The sequence below is a fragment of the Carassius carassius genome, chromosome 13 (genome assembly GCF_963082965.1).
Source record: "Carassius carassius chromosome 13, fCarCar2.1, whole genome shotgun sequence".
Lineage (NCBI taxonomy): Eukaryota > Metazoa > Chordata > Actinopteri > Cypriniformes > Cyprinidae > Carassius > Carassius carassius.
Genome location: NC_081767.1, coordinates 6,264,153 through 6,283,910, shown reverse-complemented (window position 1 = coordinate 6,283,910; position 19,758 = coordinate 6,264,153). Strand labels below are relative to the sequence as shown.

General features: G+C 36.3%; 1 protein-coding gene across 1 annotated transcript in view; it reads left to right on the top strand.

Moving 5' to 3' along the window:
* LOC132155894 (nectin-1-like) overlaps nt 1-19,758 on the top strand; it is a 220,148-nt gene that overhangs the window by 56,396 nt on the left and 143,994 nt on the right. Inside the window, exons 2-5 of the mRNA XM_059564653.1 lie at nt 5,036-5,410; nt 7,596-7,895; nt 9,436-9,553; nt 17,044-17,195. Of these exons, the coding sequence (XP_059420636.1) occupies nt 5,036-5,410; nt 7,596-7,895; nt 9,436-9,553; nt 17,044-17,195 (945 nt within the window). The remainder of the gene's footprint in view (nt 1-5,035; nt 5,411-7,595; nt 7,896-9,435; nt 9,554-17,043; nt 17,196-19,758) is intronic.

Sequence of the window (19,758 nt, the reverse complement as noted above, 5' to 3'; positions counted from 1 at the left end):
AGTGCTTATATTCTCAAGTTGTCTCTCTTATTGACCTCCATTGTTCATATCTACTGTGCCGGCTATAATTACTCTCTATCTCCCACTTTCTTTGGTAGACCCCTTTAGACCCGAGGTGGAGGAAGAGAAGGTGGAAATGGGGTCAAGGGGCCCAGGGGCCCAGAAGCTTTGGGTTCCTCAGTGTGAGGATGTGGGTTCTGGAGCTGTATAGTTACCCCTCTCTCACAAATCCTTCAAAAGTGTAGACTGATCTTTATTTGTGGTGGTCTAAGTGGATGACTCAGAGTAGGGAGTTAGCAGAATATAGTCTCTCTGCTACTTCTCCTATTCCTCTACTAACAACATCTTCATAAAGCTGAAGTGAACTAGGCCCATATTTCAGATGCTTTCACCCATAGATTGGATTGTTTTTCTAACTGATGTTGGCAAGCTGTAAATCACACTGGTACTTCACAAGACATTTCATCTGTTTCAACCCTGTCACAGTAGCAAATGCCAGTGGAATCAGGGTCAAATCAAGGGGTACAAGGACACAGGTGTTCCCCAAGGTATCTGTGCAAAGGTTGCCAGCTGTCTTTCTGTCAAACTCAATTAGTCAATCAATCTGTGATTTCACAGTGCCTGCTGATGGGTCTGTACACTCTGGTCAAAATGTCTCATCGATACATGCCTGGGTAAATTTGAAATGAAGGGTTTGGTGTCTATCAAAAAAAAAAAAAAAAAAAAAGACACATCACCAGCTGATTCCCTCCTTTATAAATGATGTTGGATAAGGATAGCATCACAATTAATTCTCATACTTAGGATTAGAGGGTCTGTTATGACTTGGACCAGTAAATAAACTACAGTGACACCATTGCCGTGGCAACTTTTGCATGGGCTTCACTCTGAAAAAAGTGTAAATATCTACTTTTTATAGGTGGTGAACACAGCTGAATTCATGGCAAAATGATTTAATTTTCCTGTTCTTATGAAACGAACCTGAAACTTCTAGTTTAACACTGCATGATAAAGAAGAAAGATCCATCTGTGATAAGAGATAAATTCTTTCTATTCAAGGTCACTACTATGCGTTCTCTTAAATCTTGAGTGTCTTTTTTTTACTTTCATACACTTGTGAACACACACACACACACACACACACACAAGACATATTTATATGTGCATTGAATGAACAGTGCATATTTTGCCTCCTTCTCTTGCTTTCTCTCTAAATGTGTGGCTACTTTCAACCACGCTGGTCATGAGATCTAGTTTACTTCTAGACTAATCAGTTTTCTCAAATTGAACTTTTCCCAGATTATCTTTCAAATGCCTGTAAGTCCTGAATGTAGCATTTAAACACTTGCCCATACATGTTGAACTCTCATGACTAATGTCACCCACAAGCCTCAGCTTAAACCAGTATTTCAGCTATTCTTAGAATGGCTTACAAATACTCATATCAGATCCCCAATTAGCAGTTAACCTTAAAACTCTTCAAAATTGACCATTATTGTCTCATTTTCAAAAAGTACCATTTCAATATTTTCTATTGCCGCGTTTCTACCGCAGGAACTTAACCCAGGAACTAGGGACTTTGGCCTGGTACTCTGTGTGTTTCCACCGCAGGAACCAGGAACTAAATAAAGTTCCGGGTAAAAAAAATGCCCCTCAGAAAGTCCCTGCTGGCGAAGTAGTACTTTTTCAAAGTTCCGGAACTTTGAGAATGTAGTTGTTTAAAACTCAAATCTGTGGTTTATTTATAAAGACCTATTTAAAAATGTGTTTCGCCGAGACGGTGAGGTCCACGCGATCAGTGGGAGTTCAGTTCTTATGTATCCGTCAAGAGCAGCCGCACCTCGGCTAGACCTTCAGTGTGCCACTGGCTTTGATGTCTCTTTAGTGGTTAAACATAAAATATAATTAGTTTAGGGTAAATCTAATAGGTTATCTTTGGTCTGTATTCAATTTATCTATATATTAAAATGAAAATAAAAAAGGCAAATTTATATAATATTTTGTTTCATTGTAATGGCTGTATATATACACATATACCTGAACTAAGTACATTTCTGCAGCTGTTATTGGCCTGGTTTCACAGACGGCGCTTAGACTAAGCCAGGATTAGATCATAGTTCAATTAAGACATTTAAGCAATTTTTACAAATGTGCCTTAGACAAAAAAACATTACTGGTGTGCATCTTGACACAAAATAAAGGCACAGATATATTTTAAGATCAGTCAATGCAAGTTTCTTTCAGATGAAACAGCTCAGATTTACATTTTAGTCTAGGACTAGGTTTAAGACTTGTCTGTGAAACCGGGGGATGATGTTTAAATGAAAAACGAATGGAGGCAGTGGTATTTGATATCCTATTTCGTTTTATTGTAAATATACAGAGAGGAAAATTGCAGTAGCCAAGGCGAGCTGACTGATGTTATCAAGTATGCTGATGTTTGCAGATTTACCGGATTTGCGTTGTCGCGGGCATCACACTCCCGAGACGAATGCACAAAATCTCAACTACAGAGGATGCACGTCCAAAATCAGCGTACTTTTTTATTGAGAAATGCGTGCAGACCTACGTCACCAGTCTATTTGCCTAATCTTCCCGGTACTTTACACCGCGGAGGAAACACAGAAAGCAACAGGTCTGGGGGGAAAAAAAAATTCGGTGGAAACGCGGCATATATCAACATTTAGACTTATATGGGTCGTTCCATGAAACTGGAACCATTTACAGTTTAAAAAGTAATACATTTAAAATGATTTTTTATATGATTGTATGATTTTATATTATATTAAACTTTCTATCAATCAAATAACGTGTAAACAAGTCTTGATCTAAAATTGTAATCTTTAAAGGTATTCAGGTCACAAAACTACAACATTCTTTTTAGAAATTAAATTACTGTTTAGTGACTACAAACATCCACTTTTTAATGATCTGTTATTTACTATACAAACACATTTTAAGACGACAAATGAACTAAATATATATGATGAAGTACAAAAGTTTAAGATGTGTTTGAAAGTTCACTTCTAAAAAAGGTTGAGGATGTCATTATTATAGCAAAGTTTATAGCAAACAAAATTATAGCAAACAAAACCGAAGGAAACTGTGGGTCATTTGATCAAATGGCACGCCATTTGATCAAATGACCCACAGTTTCTTTCGGTTTTGTTTTCCTCTGCAGTATTTCCTACTTTTATGAGTGGCGTGATTAAGCACATAACTTCAGAGTTACTTCCTCTTTGCAAAGGTCCCTCTGTAGGAGGTAATTACCTGTTTTACCAGTCATAAATAAGAGAGAGAGAGAGAGAGAGAGAGAGAGAGGGAGAGGGGGGAAGAGGGAGGTGAAGGTATGTGGTGTAGTTTGTGCAGAAAGCAAGGCCAACAAGACACAAGGCACAGTACCTAAAGGCGAGGAGAAATATATGTACTTGGGGTCTCTTACGACAGGTTAGTTAAAGACAACAGAACTCATGGAACCTCAAGGGACACGTTTGCCTCAGATTTATTCATGGGTCAGGAAAGCTTCTGTTATGAATGGCCTGTCTAGAACTAAACAGGAACTGAAATTGCTCTTGAATACATAGCCCTTCCGAGGAAGCATAAGCAGAGTTGAAATGTAAGAAGAGCCAGTTGTCTGGTCAGGTGTTAAGGAAGTGAAGACAAAGGAAATATGAATGAAAGGCAGGAGGTGAAGTAAAGGGGGTAGTTAAAAAAAAAGTATGAGCAATAGCACGTGCAAAAAAGAGAGACTTTAGAGAAAAGGAAGGGGTGAGAAGGAGGGGTTCGAGTGTTGACACATCATTCTCAGCTGGAGGGGGTAAAAGAAGGTCACCAGGGAGACAAAAGGCCAAGGGCCTGCCAAAACAAGACGCATTTGACTGTGGGGTATGCAGTTTTCAGGATTGAGAGACAAAACCACTATTGTTTAACTGGGGGCAATGGATTCATCTTCTACTTGACAGATACCTTCGAACTCCTGAAAGCTGTTGCAGGGAAAAAATAGAAAACCCATTTGTTTACTACTAATTGCCTGCCTGGTTTATTGTAGCTTAATTCAAGTGCCATCATTGTGGGCACACTTAGACTGGATCCCACATTGTTTCCATTAATAGGTGCTTGAAGCTGTTACTGAGATGTTTACCAATGAGAAATAATTAGGATGGAGTGGTGTGGGAGGGTTGGCAGTCAGCATCAAAGTCGGGGGATCCACCATCATTACACATGCAGGGAAAGTCTACATTCCGGAGCTCTTGAAGACCTAATGCTGCCTGTAAACACCACTGCCATGCTTGTAATTAGTTCTGTTTGTTGACTAAGGTGGCGTTTGAAGTACTCTTGTTGAATTGGGACGCTTTCTGTTTTGGCGCACTCGACTGTGGCATGAAAGCCAGAGTCGAGTCAATGAGCTGTTATGACTTATGTTAGGGTGATAGTTTTTGTGATGCATATGCGAAATAAACACCAAAAACACATGGAGAGATTAATTAATAATCAAAAAAAGGTAACACTTTTTTTGGTGGCCAATTCTCACTATTACCTAGTTGCTTATTAGCATGTCTATTATTAACATATAGGTTGTTTATTAATACTTATAAAGCACATATTCTGTATGACCATATTCTACATTCCTAATCCTACCCCAAACCTAAATTTAACAACTACCTTACTAACTATTAATAAGCATCAAATTGGGAGTTTATTGAGGCAAAATCATAGTTAATGGTTTGTTAATAGCAAGAATTGGACCATAAAATAAAGTGTTATATATATATATATATAATGTTTTATTTTAAGGTGAAGTTGTTACATTGTAATAACACAGTACTAGATAATACTATTTAAATACATATACTTACTATAGGGTTAGGGTTCGGTTTAGGGTTAGTTTTGTGTAATTATGCATGATTTCCATATTAAATTGGTGACTGTCGCCTTTAAAGAAAAATGGTTTTAATATTGGTAAATTACCAAAGTATCATTCTCAGTACAGATTGGTTGACTTGTTTGTAATGTCCCTCTTCTTGTCTTTCTGCAGCGGGTAAAGGGCAGTCAGTGCAGACGGACCCCATTAAGTCCGGATTTGTGGGTGACACGGTCGAACTGCGATGTGTTTTCATCAACGGTAAGCCACCAGTGAAGATCTCTCAGGTCACCTGGCAAAAGCTGATAAATGGCACCAAACAAAACGTCGCCACCGCTAACCCAGACTTGGGAGTATCAGTGCTGGCCCCTTTCAAAGACCGTGTGAGCTTCAAGCATCCTGCTGTGCGCCAGAGGTCCCCTTCTACTCTTGAGGACACCACCATTGTCTTCAGCAACCTACGGCTCTCTGATGAGGCAGCCTACATCTGCGAGTACACCACCTTCCCAGCAGGCAACAGGGAGAATATGGTCAACCTCACCGTCTTTGGTAAGACCACCATACTAGCAGCTGAGACCGTACATATCTAGTTCTGTTCTCCTGTGAAAAGAATGCATTCACAGAGCATCAAAGAGCCTCTTTCATGAAACATGAGCAGAATACATTTCTGTATATGTCATTCATAAAATAATTCTGAAATTGTCAAATTAATGTGACAGTGGGCCTCATTCACAAATAAATTTTGTAAGAATTGTGTAAGAGTTATTCACATTAAATGGTACAATTTATGTAAGACTGTTAAATGAAAAAGTGCATTGAATGTAATAAATAAACATTAAATTACGAACAGTTAAAAAATAATAATAATAATAAGTACAGTTCCACAACACTGGTTTGCACTAAGCTTCAAGTTCTCTGCACACATAGAACACCATGAAAGACAGCACAGAAATAGGTTTCATTTTCTCGAATATTCTCTGCACTCTTAGCACTGACATGGTGAGAGATTTTTGATTAAAGGTGTCGTCATGGTTAGCAGATAGTAAGGTGTAAATGGATGTTGTTTCAGCAATATTTTATTCATAACCCTGTAAGCCCTTCAGAAAAATCATCTTTGTCCTTGACCACTCCAGGTCTGTGATGTGCTTGGGTAAAACCTTCACTAAGCTTGAAATATATTGATCAGCGCTCACCACAACAGAAAGAGCTACACCCTAGCCTCGACCTGCAGATATAATACTGTATATTCATACATGTTTCCGCTACACACACAGGTGAAGATAAGCTATCATTTTATAATAGGAATCCAAAATTGTATTATTTTCCTTGAAACACAAAATCAGAGTTTAAGCAGAATGTCCAAGCTAATCTTTGACAACAAAAGTGTATGGTGTTTTATATCCAAAAAAAAACAAAAAAACATTAACACTGTAAAATTAGTACATATCCAGATCTGAGGCTATACAATAGATCAGGGTTTCCTAAAATGGGGGTTTGTCTGTTTATAAAAATCTTATAATTTGTGAAATAAAAAAAACTGTGCAAGAAAGAAAGAAAGAAATAAAGAACACTTGCTAATAAATATGCCATTATTTATTTGCATACCTGCATGTCATTTAACTATTAAACACAAAGTAAACACACACGTGTTGTTAATGTATATAATGTAGTATTCATTGTAATTATATAAATAATGTAGTTTCATTGATATACTATTATATTTTTCCTTCATATTTTGAAAATATAAAATATTTTGCTTTATATTTGCTGTTTTAATTTTCGTTATAGTCTTAGCAATTTTTTTGTGTGTTTTGTCATTTCTATTATATTTATTTTATTTTTAATATGTATTTCAGTTTAAGCTATTAGCTGCACAGGTAAAGAAGAGCAACAGGATGTATGTGCGTGTGTGTGTGTGGGTGTGTGCGTGTGCGTGTGTGTGTGCGCGTGTGTGTGTGTGTGTGTGTGTGTGTGTGTGTGTGTGTGTGTGTGTGTGTGTGTGTGTGTGTGTGTGTGTGTGAGTGTTGGATCGCAAGAGAGGAGTATCTCGTTAGAGAGGTGGGTTATGCTCCCACTGATTGCAGATCTAATTAGAAATGAAGTGTTGATATGTTTTCCATTAAGCCAGCAAAGGGAGCTGCTTGGCTCAAGTACAGATTTTTTTTACTAGTGTGGCTTATTAACTCCCAAGCCCATTTTGTATCTCACGTTCACATGTGTCCTCTGAGAACGCTAGCAACCTGAACGGAGATAACCAGCTCAGTGCTTTCAAAGAGCCTCTTCATGTCATATCAACCCTCGACACAAACCTCAGTCCTGCTATCAGCACTCTTTGACATGCACTCACATAAACACACATCTTCTCTTTTGATGCGGGCCAGTTAATTGCTAATTGGCAGCCTATAAAGGATCGAGATTGGATGACTTTGGGCACTGCAAGAAACGAGTGGTTTCTACATCTGTTTGAGTGCTTGACTGATGCTTTTGCTTTGAACACGGGTTAGGGGAATAATAAATTAGTGGACTGCTTCATTTATACTGAAAACAAAAAGACTTTTCAGAACAGCGAGATTAGTGTTAGAGGTACTGGATCAGTGATAATTGATGATTTTTTTTTTTTTTACTCAACTTCTAAAGGGAATCTTTGCTGCTCCTGTTCACACAGTACTTAAGTATATTACAGTGTTTCTTTTCTTGTATTTTTTTTTTTTTACTGTTTACCTCTTTCTTCCAGCACGGCCAGTGACCCAGATGACCTTGACTTCATCAACCATCGTGGCAAGGACGCCGAAGCGCAAGATACCTGTTGCCAGCTGCATGTCGGCTAACGGCAAACCTCCCAGCGTCATCAAATGGGACACCACTCTGAAGGGTGAAGCCACGTTTCAGGAAACGCGCAATCCAAATGGCACCGTGACCGTGCGCAGCAACTACATGGTGTTGCCCAGCCGCGAGACTCACCGTCAAAAGCTGACCTGCATCGTCACCTACCATACAGACCGCTTTATTGACAGCGTCATACTCAATGTTCAGTGTAAGTTTTTCTGTGTGTCTTTCAAACGGCAACATTAAAACAAGAAATTACTTGTTATTATGTTCACCATGTTATTAGGGATATGTATAAAATATTCTACCAGTAAAAAAGTTTGGGATAATGTTAAATATGTTTGAATGAAGTCTCTTATGCTCACCAAGTATTTAAGCATCTATTTGATCAAATATCCTGTTTTCTGCTTTAATATATGCAAAAAATATATGCAAATAATAATTTTAATATACTGATTTACTGCTTAAGAAACATTTCTTATTAGTGTCAATGGTGAAATCAGTTTTTTGCTGTTTGGTATTTATAGAGAAGAAATCATAAATTTGATTAATCAAGGATGCATTAAATTGACCTTAAAAGACAGGAAAGTACAGAATATTTATGTTTTTTAAATAAAGGCTGTTTATTGAACTTCCTATTCATTAAAGAATCATGAAAAAACATGTAGGACGATTTCTACAAAAAATATTAAGCAGCAAAAACTGTTTTCAGCATTAATATCAAGAACCGTTATTAAAAACTGAGCACCAATATAAGAATCATTTTAATGTAAAATGTGACACTAAAGACTGCTTAAAAAAAATCAGCTTTGCCACCACAGGAATAAATAACATTTAAATACATTAAAATAGTAAACAATTATTTAAAATATTTATTTGTTTGTTTGTTTTATATATATAAAATTAGTTACATATTTATATAAACCCCACTGGAATGTCAAAGAATGTTTGAACAATACATACAAATGTAATACGATGTTAGTTAGCATTTCTGCTGTACTGTTACGCAAGTTCTGCGGAGGAGGTTTGGAGCAGGAAGAGATGTGTCACTGGCCTTTGTCAGCCGCTGTTGTTATCAGCTATTGTTTAGGGCCGTTTAGAGCAGTATAGCAGCCCCCATACAGCACACTGATAGAGGAAATCCACCCATTCTCCCACTCTACACCATAGAATATTTAGTTCTTACGGTGCGCTTGTTTGTGTGAAACGCTGTGTTTAGAGCAGCGGTAAGTTCACAGAGAATCACTCGTCCTGATTCTCCATTTACTTTCAGTGTTTTGTTAATCAAGTTACCCTTTGGTATAACATCTCCAAATTGAATTTGCTCGGCCTTATACATGCTCATGAAAGCAATTAAGAATAAATATGAAGAGACAGAGAAATTGCTGACCTGTACCATCCAGTATGCAGTGCATTTTAATACCATTATTAATAGAAAAATTGTGCTGTAATGAATTGAAATTCGGCATTTGGCAGAGGTTCTTATCCAATTAGGCTAATTTCTGGAATAGTTGCCCTAGAGCAGCTTGTGGGTAAGTGGGTAGCTAAAGGGCACAGTGGTGGTTGAAGTCTCAGTAACCCTTCACTTGTTGGTTCTTCTCCAAATCGCTTAAGAAATAAACTCTTGACCTTTCAGCAATGAGCCCAGACCATTAATCAGTATTACGACAAGCACCCATCGTCAAGTCATGTGACCCAGATAAGCCATCTGAGCCCCTGCCTGAAGACATGTTTGTACTTTTATATAGATGAGCCAGAGGTAAAAATCGAGGGATTTGATGGGAACTGGTTCCTGAATCGCAAAGACGTAAAGCTGACATGCAATGCAGACGCCAACCCAGCCGTCACCGTCTACCAGTGGAAACTGTGAGTTATTCTTGCCTGCCATACTAATCCACATTACGTATAATCCGTTTGTTGTCTCAGCTTATTAATTTAATGAGATGAATGAGTAATTTATTTGAGTGACATAAAGAGGATGAATAAAAAGCCAAATTGTTTGTTTGCAAGTAACAAAATAAATCATTGTTAGATTTTAAATAGTTCTTGCTGTTTTATTTTATTGTTTTGTTTTGTTTTGTTTTGTTTTGTTTGAGTTTATTTGACCCAATAACTTTCTTGTCAAGGATAACACAATAAAGTTGCAGTAACTATTTTCCATTGTGGCCCTTGCTTTTAAGAGAGAAAAGAAAAAATGCATATATATATACATTATATATATATATATATACATTCATAACATGATATTCATAGGCAGCATATTCCATTATTTACTCCTGATTATTTAAATGACCTTAGACACACTTTACCTACATATATTAATATCCATAATGCTCTGGTAAAATGCCCATGGTTTCTTTTTTTTTTTTTTTTTTTGAAATAATGGTACAGTCTTCAAAAGCAGGTATGCTGTACACTTGTTGCCTGATTTCCTTTACTATCCAATTCATCCAAAAAGCACAATTTTGTATTTATTTATTTATTTTAAGAAATGCATAATTTATATTTGTTTACAAGACTAATGTCAAACATTTTACTCATAAACCTTTAGATCAAAGGGTTTTTAAGGTTTTCAAGATCACGAGGATCAGTGAGTCCAAACATTTGACTGGTTGTGTATATTGGCATCATTAAACTAAATAAAAGATAACTGATGTTTGAAGAGTTCTCTCTGAAATATTCAGTTTACTGTAATAATACATGACAGCATAGATGTGTTATGACTGATAAGAGAATAATTTCCTTCCGTAAACTACTTCTTCATTCATTGGTGGTTAGCACTCAATCAAGATAAGTAAAGACGTTTACAATGGCTCTATTCAGAACTCACTGAGCCATTGATAAACCTTCAAACAAGATCAAACATGAGAAAATAAGCTTTGCTTTGTGTCATTCTGAATGTTTACCTTACCAATATACTGGTTTTAAAGAACAGTGAAAGAGATATACAGTGAGACTGAGTTTTGTTTTTCAGTATGGGTCTTGTGATGCTATTGTTGTACTGGTGCTACGGGTTTGGATGCAAAGTATGTTAGCAAAAAATGACATCATTGCTTTGCCTACCAAATGAATATGTTGACAAGACAGTCTCGGGTCTGTTTTATAAACCTTTCTGTGGACAATGCTGGTGTTTGTGTGAGGTCAAGAGTGTAGAAACCATTCTCGACTCATTAATCATTTTAACCAGACTCAACCAGATTCATTAATCAAGTTGTATTAATCATTATAGACCCTCACACATATTATATTATTAATATATATATATATATATATATATATATATAATTTTTTTTTCTTTTTTTTTACAGTGGCACCCATGTGATTAGCCTTAGAAATGTGTGATTTAAAGAAATATTTTTCCTCAATAATAATAATATTAATAATTATAATAGTAATAGCACTGTCAAACAATTAATCATGATTAATTGTATGCAAAATAAAAGTTTTTGTTTACATAATATATGCTTGTGTAATGTGTGTGTGTGTGCATGTGTAAAAAAAAAAAAAAAATATATATATATATATATATACATACAGTATTCACACAGACACATGCTTGTACATATTTGATTAAATATTTTATATTTAAATATTATATTCTATATAATATAAATTATGTATGAATATAAATACATTTTTAAATATTTGAATGTATGTTTGTGTATTTATATATACATAATAAATACACACACTACACTTGCATATATTATGTAAACAAAAACCTTTATTTTGGATGTGATTAATCATTTGACAGCACTAAATAACAATAACAATAATAATTTATAATTAGGATAACAATCACAATATGATTTTAATAATACTTGATGCATACTACAATATAATTATGTACAGAAAAAAAGTTCAGACACCTCAGTAACTCAGAATTCTCTTAATAACAAAGAACCAAATACATACATACATAATTACATAAAAATAGTTATTTGGTTGGTTAATTAGTTAGTTAGTTAGTTAACCATTGAAATGGTTGTTGGCAGATTTAAGAGCTTACACACTTAGGCCAAGTGGACACAGCAAGCTGATGCCGATTAATTGGCCTGACCTATAAACCTATCACTGATTACATCAACTAATTAATATTCATGAGACAAGCTGATAAGTTTTCTAATGTGTTGTTCCAGATTGTTCCTGCGCCCTTGGGTCAGGTCCACTCCAAGATGACCCATGTAACCTTCTGCTTGAACTCCCTTGTGCAGCTTTATAATTCAGTGCCTTGGCATTGCCGCATGCGCCACACTTATATGCCAATTAGCACAGCGAAATATCCCATCATTCATCACTCAGCAAATTCCCATGAACGTATGTGTATGTAAATGCGAACAATACCGACACCAACAACATTGTTGGACACAGTGGATGAGCAAGTTGTGTGTTACAGTTAAAAATGGAGGAATTATGCAGCACAAAAAAAAAACTGAAAGATAAATGTGGCAATTTGTTCAGTAATTAGGCATCGGAAACTGGGAAAGGAAAACATGTCACTGGTCTTCAGCTGTGGTGGATTAATAGCTGGCAATGCCCAGGGTGCACTGCCTCTGTGGACTGGGGTGGGTTTTAATGATAAAGGACGAGAGAGAGAGACTAAGAAAGGAGAGAGAGAGAGAGAGAGAGAGGAAACGCTGATCATTCTGGGCTATTCAGGGTATCAAAGGACACATATACACCAGCTAACTCTGTGAAGAGGGACACATGGATGGAGCTAAGGTCTTCTTGAGGCATTTTTTTTTTTTATTAGTAATTGGTATACTGAGACTGGAAGTAGAATGAAGTATCAGGACTGTCAATGTTGTCTAAGATAACTGTATTCTATATACCCACAATTTAAAGAATGGTTGCCCTGGTATCTAAAGTTGGACCACTTATATAATCCTTGCCAGGTGGGTGGGGTGGTGCTGGTGGTGGAATTTGGACCCCTATTTATAAGCTATTGCTTCTTGGGAGTCCTTTTTTTTCACAATAGAACACTATTGTTCTTTCTGATGTGGTAACAAATGCTATGTGTGAAATTGTGGAAAAAAATAAATCAATGAAAGAGAAGAAAAGAACGATATGAAATGAGGAACATGGGGATTGAGAAGGGAAAAGATGAGGTACCAGAAAGTGAGAACAGGAATGTTCTGGTTTGGTGCTTGTTGGTACTACATTTGTCAGCAAGGTGTGGGGTGCTGGTGTTATTGGTTGCTATGCCATTACTAAAGGGTTCCAAGTGATGGTTGTTAGGTTGCTATTTACTGGCCTGTATCAAAGTAGCCCACCCCATGTCATATTGTGTCTCATTGATGTGAATCATATCATGTCATTATTATTATTACAGTTATTATATTTAAAGAGATCACCCAAAAAGTACAATTCTGTCATCATTTACTCATCCTGCGGGTATATGTGTTTCTTTCTTCTGTTGAAACCAAACAGTTGACAGTATTGAAACAAATTCAGTGGAAGTAATTTCCTGCTGTCAACAGTTTGGTTACAGACATTTTTTGTTTGTTTGTTAGTCTATTTGTCCGTCTGTCTATCTGTCTGTCTGTCTGTTTCTTTGTTTGTTTGTGTTTATTATTATTATTATTATTATTATTATTATTATTGTTGTTGTTGTTGTCTTCTACATTTTCTACTATTTTCAGTTTTGGGCGAACTATCTAAAACCATTAAAAGGGGAAAAAAAAACACTTGAAATACATTTTAACTGAAATAAAATGGCATATTAGGAAACGTTAACTGATTTTATTTCTGTTAGTCGCAAAATTAATAAATAAAAAAAAAAATCTGTTTATATAAACTTTATGACACAGCAAAATTACTTAACCTTTAACTAAAATCAAAATGAAAACGGGAAAAAAATAATTAATTAAAAACTATAATAGTATCAATGATGAATGGATAGGATTCAGATTACAAAAATAACACTGTACTGTGAACACAAGCACACTGATGATTTAACTCACTTTCAAAAGTGGATAGAAGAAATTTGCAAATGCCCCTAAAAATAGCAAGAATATCTAATTCAAAGACTAGGAGTTGCTAGAAAAGTGAGAGGATAAACCATGGGAGAAAAAGGTAAGATAGATGGAAATGGTGTGATTACAGAGCGGGGTGGAGGAGAAGACAGTGATAGGGAAAGACACGGGCGCCAGCGTGACAGATAAGAGGGGACGGCCACAGCAGCAGTGGAGAGCGGACACCAAATGTGTTCTGAAGGGTCCCCTGGGCGCTACACTGGAGGTCATCACCGCGCTGTTGTAGAACATTTCAATCCTGAACAACTATGGATGCACACACACAAGCACTAGCTGCAGTTCACTCAAGTCTTTTACGTGGTATAAGCGCTGACTATTTTACGTTATGCATAAATATTACACAAATGCCCTTCTGAAAATGCACAGGGAAGAAAACAGAGTTTGTGTGACTTGTGTAATTTCAGAACCATTATCTCCACCAAATGAAAAAAAAGGTTTTTTGCAGGTTTCCCAAACACTTCCAAGATATGCCACTGGCTGATAAAACTCATAGTCACGCCCCAAACTCACGCTATTGGTTAAGGCGCTGTTGCTATGTCAGGCTAGTTGGATTCTTAAAGAAACATAGTAATGTTTTGAAAGTGTCACAATGTTTCCTTTTTTCAGTCAACGTACAAAACATTTTCTCTGTATACAAGGTTACAAGAAAGTATTTTAACAAAACAAAAAACTGTCTGCATACTGATAAGACTGCTCCCAAGGAATTTATTGGTACAACGTTTTGACCATCAAGTCTTCGTCAGACACTGACCTTTGTTTATATTGTTCTTATTTTTTTGTCCTGAATCTGAGCCTTCGGGGTTTTTGGAATATGCACGTTTTTTTACTTACAAGAAAGCATTTTAACATAAAACATTACACACTTCAGCATTAAAGTTTGCCATCAGTCTGCTGTGAACTAGAAATGGCAAGGAGGTGCACTGAAACCAAACCCTGTTCTATTTTGTCTCATTCAATATTCCATTTCATTCAGAAATACTGTTAAAATACTGAAGTCGATTCAACTTCGCAACAAGTCTAATTAAATATTCTCAATGAAAAATTCCATTTCATTCTGAAATATGTTACAATACTTTAAGATCGTTGAATCTTTGCAACAAGTCAGTCTCAATTTCCCGTTCACACAGACTTTAAGAAATTTCGTTTTATCCTTAAAGCAGCCACAGTCTGTTCTGTAACCGTTTGATGCAAATTGCACAAAATTGGAAAGTCCTGTTTTGATCTGGGAAGCTCTAATCTGATTGGCTGGCTTTTTGTAACTATCATACAACTATTTAAGATGACCTTTCCTTTAATGAAACTGAGAACTGCGACTGATCGCTTCAGGTGTCATCCAGACAGTGGTTGATTCTTGGCTGAAATAAGCAACTATTTGGGCCAGACTTTATGCCGAAACTCATAGTCTACGAATATTATACGAAATATAACTCCTATTTCAGATTTCACATTGAAATATGATGTGAGTACTCACACATTCTCTCTCACACACCTACACACACTTTCAGTTTCAGATTTGCGTTAATTTCCCAGATATCAAAACATGCCAGAGAGATTCTTACCATAAATATGTCATAAAGCGAGCAGAACAGTCATAAACACTCAGATTCAGAGTTTATCTTCAGAAAGTTCATTGTGACATATTTCCTTAGCTATCTCTCCTCCCGTCTTCTATCTGCTGGATCTTATCAGATTTCTTTGCAGCAGTCAGCATTTAGGGAAACACATTATACCTTCTGCGTTTTGGGGCTGAAATCTGTCTCACAGGCCCTGTCCTCAAACAGGTTATGAATATTACAGGAACAGTTTAGAAAGAAAACAGAAAGCACACACACATTTGAAAAACAATAGTGGTGTGTGTTTGGTGAGGGTTATATGCTTTGTAACTGAACTTTTATTAGTCATTGCTCTGCTTTGCATCATACCTAATGACACCATTTAATAAGGTGATAAAAGACACCAATGTATTATAATTTAATGTGTTAATATTAGTAATCACAATTAACAATTCATCCACGAAGTATACTATTGTTCATTAGCATAACCTCATACTGCGAGCACTTTAAGAATAACATTTTAGAATGTTGTTCATATCTTTAGACATACTTAAGCCAATGATTCCATTTTATGATATATTTGCAAACATTTTAAAGCATTTAAAACATTGTCAGTATTTATAATAGAAATGCCTGAAGGTGGCTAATATCGATGCTGTTTTAGTTCTATTTACTTTGTCACCACAATCAAGTGAAGAAATACGGAATATCAAGTTTGGCAAGTCTGAATATTACAAATTGGGTAATATGAAAATTAAATCAATGTAGCAATAGGCTATGTAAGTCACATTAATATAGAATTGAAATAATGTTAATTGACAGTTGTGTGCAATGCGTTGAGGCTCATCCGAATAGGATGAGAACTAGGCTTATTATAATTCATCTTATTGTTCACAATGTTTATGCGTGTTCTGTTTTGCTCTGACTGAGACTTGACCTTATTTCTACTATGCTTTCTACTCTCACCCTTTGTTGACCTGAATAAATGGTGTGTTTTATTGTTTGGATGCTTTAGTGTACTAGCGAATGGACTGTTTTATGTCTCTTGCTTTGAGAACACTACCGTTAGAAGGTTTGAAAGGTTCTTATAAAGAACACCGCCAATCAACCAGACCCTGAAAGATATGGCAGATTGGGTGTCATTGAGATGGAAGGAAGGAACTTGTTAAGTAGGAGATAATCTGAGGTTGTCTGGTGCCTGGGGAGGCATCGTTATACTGATCTCTGATGAGAAGCAAAGAGAACATCTGCCACAAGAACGTTTGTTCTTCTTACAACTTTAGAAGAACGGGGCAGGTCTAGACTCGCAGGGCAGCTGAACCATGAAGAGTCCAGAATTAGGACACTACAGTTAAAGTGTGAGGGTAGCTGTATAGTAGGTCAGACTCCACATTTTTCTTGGGATCCAACTTCAGGTGCAGCAGCCCAGAACTGAAAGAGTGGCAGCATAACAACATATATATGTTTTCACCATTTCAGATCACTCCTTCTTTCCTGTGGCAACATTCAGGTCTGTAAGGGCCTGTTCAGTCGTTTTGTAGTACCACCCTTCACGTCTGTTGGTTTGAGATGTGCAGTTCTTGAAGTATGCTTGTTATGTTTGGTTTGCTTAAACACAATAGATTGAATCAGTCCTCATAGTAACAGTTGATCTACTGATCCGTACCATCCCAATCTTACTCAATGTGAGTTGGTGTTTTCTCCCATCCAGTTTCCATACGGGTCAACAGAAAAAAAAAAAAAAATGTTATCTGTCTGTTTTTCTCAGGTTGAATGGATCCCTTCCCAACAACATTGAAATCAAGAACAACACCCTGTTCTTCAAAGGCCCGGTGACCTATGAGTTTGGCGGTACATACGTCTGTGATGCAACCAATAGCATTGGCACACGCTCTGGACTTGTAGAGGTCAACGTGACGGGTAAGTTGCGGATGTTTAACTGAGATACTGTGTGCGTGTGTTGGTACTGGGCGAGCTTTAACCTGGGCCCAGGCGATCAGGTGATTGTAGCTCCAGAAATGTGAGTTTTATAGGAGTTGAGCAGTAAAAAGAGCTGTGAAAAGAAATACATTTGCAATCTAATTTACAATTTCAACGAACACTCTTCATCAAACACGGTGGCTACAAAAAGTAATTAAACACTTAAGCCGAGGGTTTTTTAATTTTTTGATGCGACGAAGCACTGATGATTGAATAAATACATTTTAAAAATAAGAATGAACGAATAAGCAAACAAACAAGCAAACTTTTTTTTTTACAAAGTTCTTTGTTTTTCTCCAGAAAAGTATAAGAATGTTTATATTTTATAATTTTATAATATTATACTATTTTATAACATTTTCATTTTTTTTTTTTTATATATGTTTTATAAATGTATATTCTCCATAAAGTATATTCATTTGTTTTATTATTACAGCCAGGACGGTCAACTAAATAAATACATCAAAGATCATTTCAAAATATAACAAGAAAAATAAGAAATAGCAATGAAATAAAATTGAATATATAATGTAGATGTAATTTTCCTGTGACAGTCTTTTTTATTTATTTATTTATTTATTTTTATCCTACTTGGTTTGATATTTTATTATCAGTTGGCAAGTAGGCAGTTGGCATTTAAACATTTGAATTGTGGCTTTAGTGTTAAAATACTTTTTGTGCATGTTGAAGCCTGCACATGATTTGTTTTTTGTTTTGTTTTTTGCACTGCTGCGTTTATGGAGGTTGTCCTCCTACCTATCGGTACAACCTGACTGTAAAGAAGAAGAAATTGCTGTCATTTCCTTTTCTTTAATTTCTCAAAGTCACGTCACACATCAGGCTATGCTGCCAGCAGCCACAATATTCACTCAAACGCAGACAGATGCTGAGATTCAGAATAAAGCGTCCTGTCATTTTCTCCCCAAAATAACATCACAGTTTTGTTGCCTCTTTAGTATTGATCACAGGCACTTTGCAACAAACTCACATTTCTCCAAGCTACTTTCACCTCCCACATCTTTACCGTCTTCTCCGCCTTTATTTAGGTGAAAACAAGGACTACAAATGAAAACCGAGCCAAACTGGAGCCATTCCTCTGCCTTCACTCTAATTGTCACATCAAAGACATGTACTTCACTTTTCAAGCTTTGCCATACATTAAGAACAAATGACAGTAATGAAAGGAGGTGATTCTGCTCTAGATTGCTGAGCAGAACCCCAAATTTGGTCCAATATTTGAAGAGTCTGTAGGCTTCTGCAGTTTTGTTCTGATAAAAGCTTGTACGCCTCAATGTTTGCTTCAACAGGGAGCAGTAATATTTCAAGAGAAGCACTGAGGCAACGTACTTCATTGTATACAGTATACACTATATTTTTTTCCCCCGAAGATGAAAAAGACAGAACTTTGATCATAAAACTAAGCATTAAAATATCATCTTACTAACATATATTATTGGGAGATACAGAGTGACAGCTGAAATTAGTATGCATTTTATGTACGTAGTCTGCTATATATCTTATATCAGAATTGTTTCTTATTTTTTGGCCATATCAGAAACTATATCAACTTGCATGTTTTTGCTTGAGCCCCTGAATGTTTTTCCCCTCCTTGATTTTAAGCTTCATATTGTCTTATATGATATGATACAGCAAAAATGCATTTTGGGGGAAAAATAAACCACATTTTTACATTTACATTTCAGGCTTTACGGGGTTACAAAGATGGAAGTAGAGAACGAATGTTGGTAGTATACAGGTAGCTAAAATATTATTACAATTATTATTATTTTTGTTTTAGTTCATATTGAGATCTCTGCTATTTTATAGAATGGGAAAAATCGTGGAATATTTTGAGATATCGTTGAGATCTCTTCTGAGCATGCTTGTGAGATTATTCTCGTAAAGTTGCCCATCTCCTCTCTCCTTCTCGCTCTCCAAAGGTCACCAGCAGAGCATGCACTGAAAGCCTTATTTGTTCTTTCCGACCTCTGTTTGGCAATGCCTGGGGATTGTTTCCGCATTGCATGTGACCATTTGATGATAGATCCCTCCTCTAGGACAATGTCTATCATTTGATGGATCATTCCATCCTGAGGTCGTTGAACCACTCTCTCTCTCTCTCTCTCACTCTCTCTCTCTCACTCTCTCTCTCTCTCTCTCTCTCTCTCTCTCTCTCTATGTTTGTAGGAGAGCTCACAGATATTGAAGTATCAGAAAAGTATAAAAACTTATGAAGAGAGATTGTTGGTGTGATGTGTTTCATATGCAGGTAATTTTTCGCAAGACAAACATAGGTCATATTTTTGTAGGCAGTGTAAACACTGGTGTCCAACACGTCAACTTCTGGCTCAACCAGTGGCGTGAGTTTGAAGCTACCTGGCTGACTGAAAAATGAACTACGTGTTTGGGAAATAGACATTAGTTTTGCAATTTTGCCTTACAGTGTCTTAGGACACACTGCGGCTTTAAATATCCTATACGCTCTGCTCATCTGCAGTGTTGA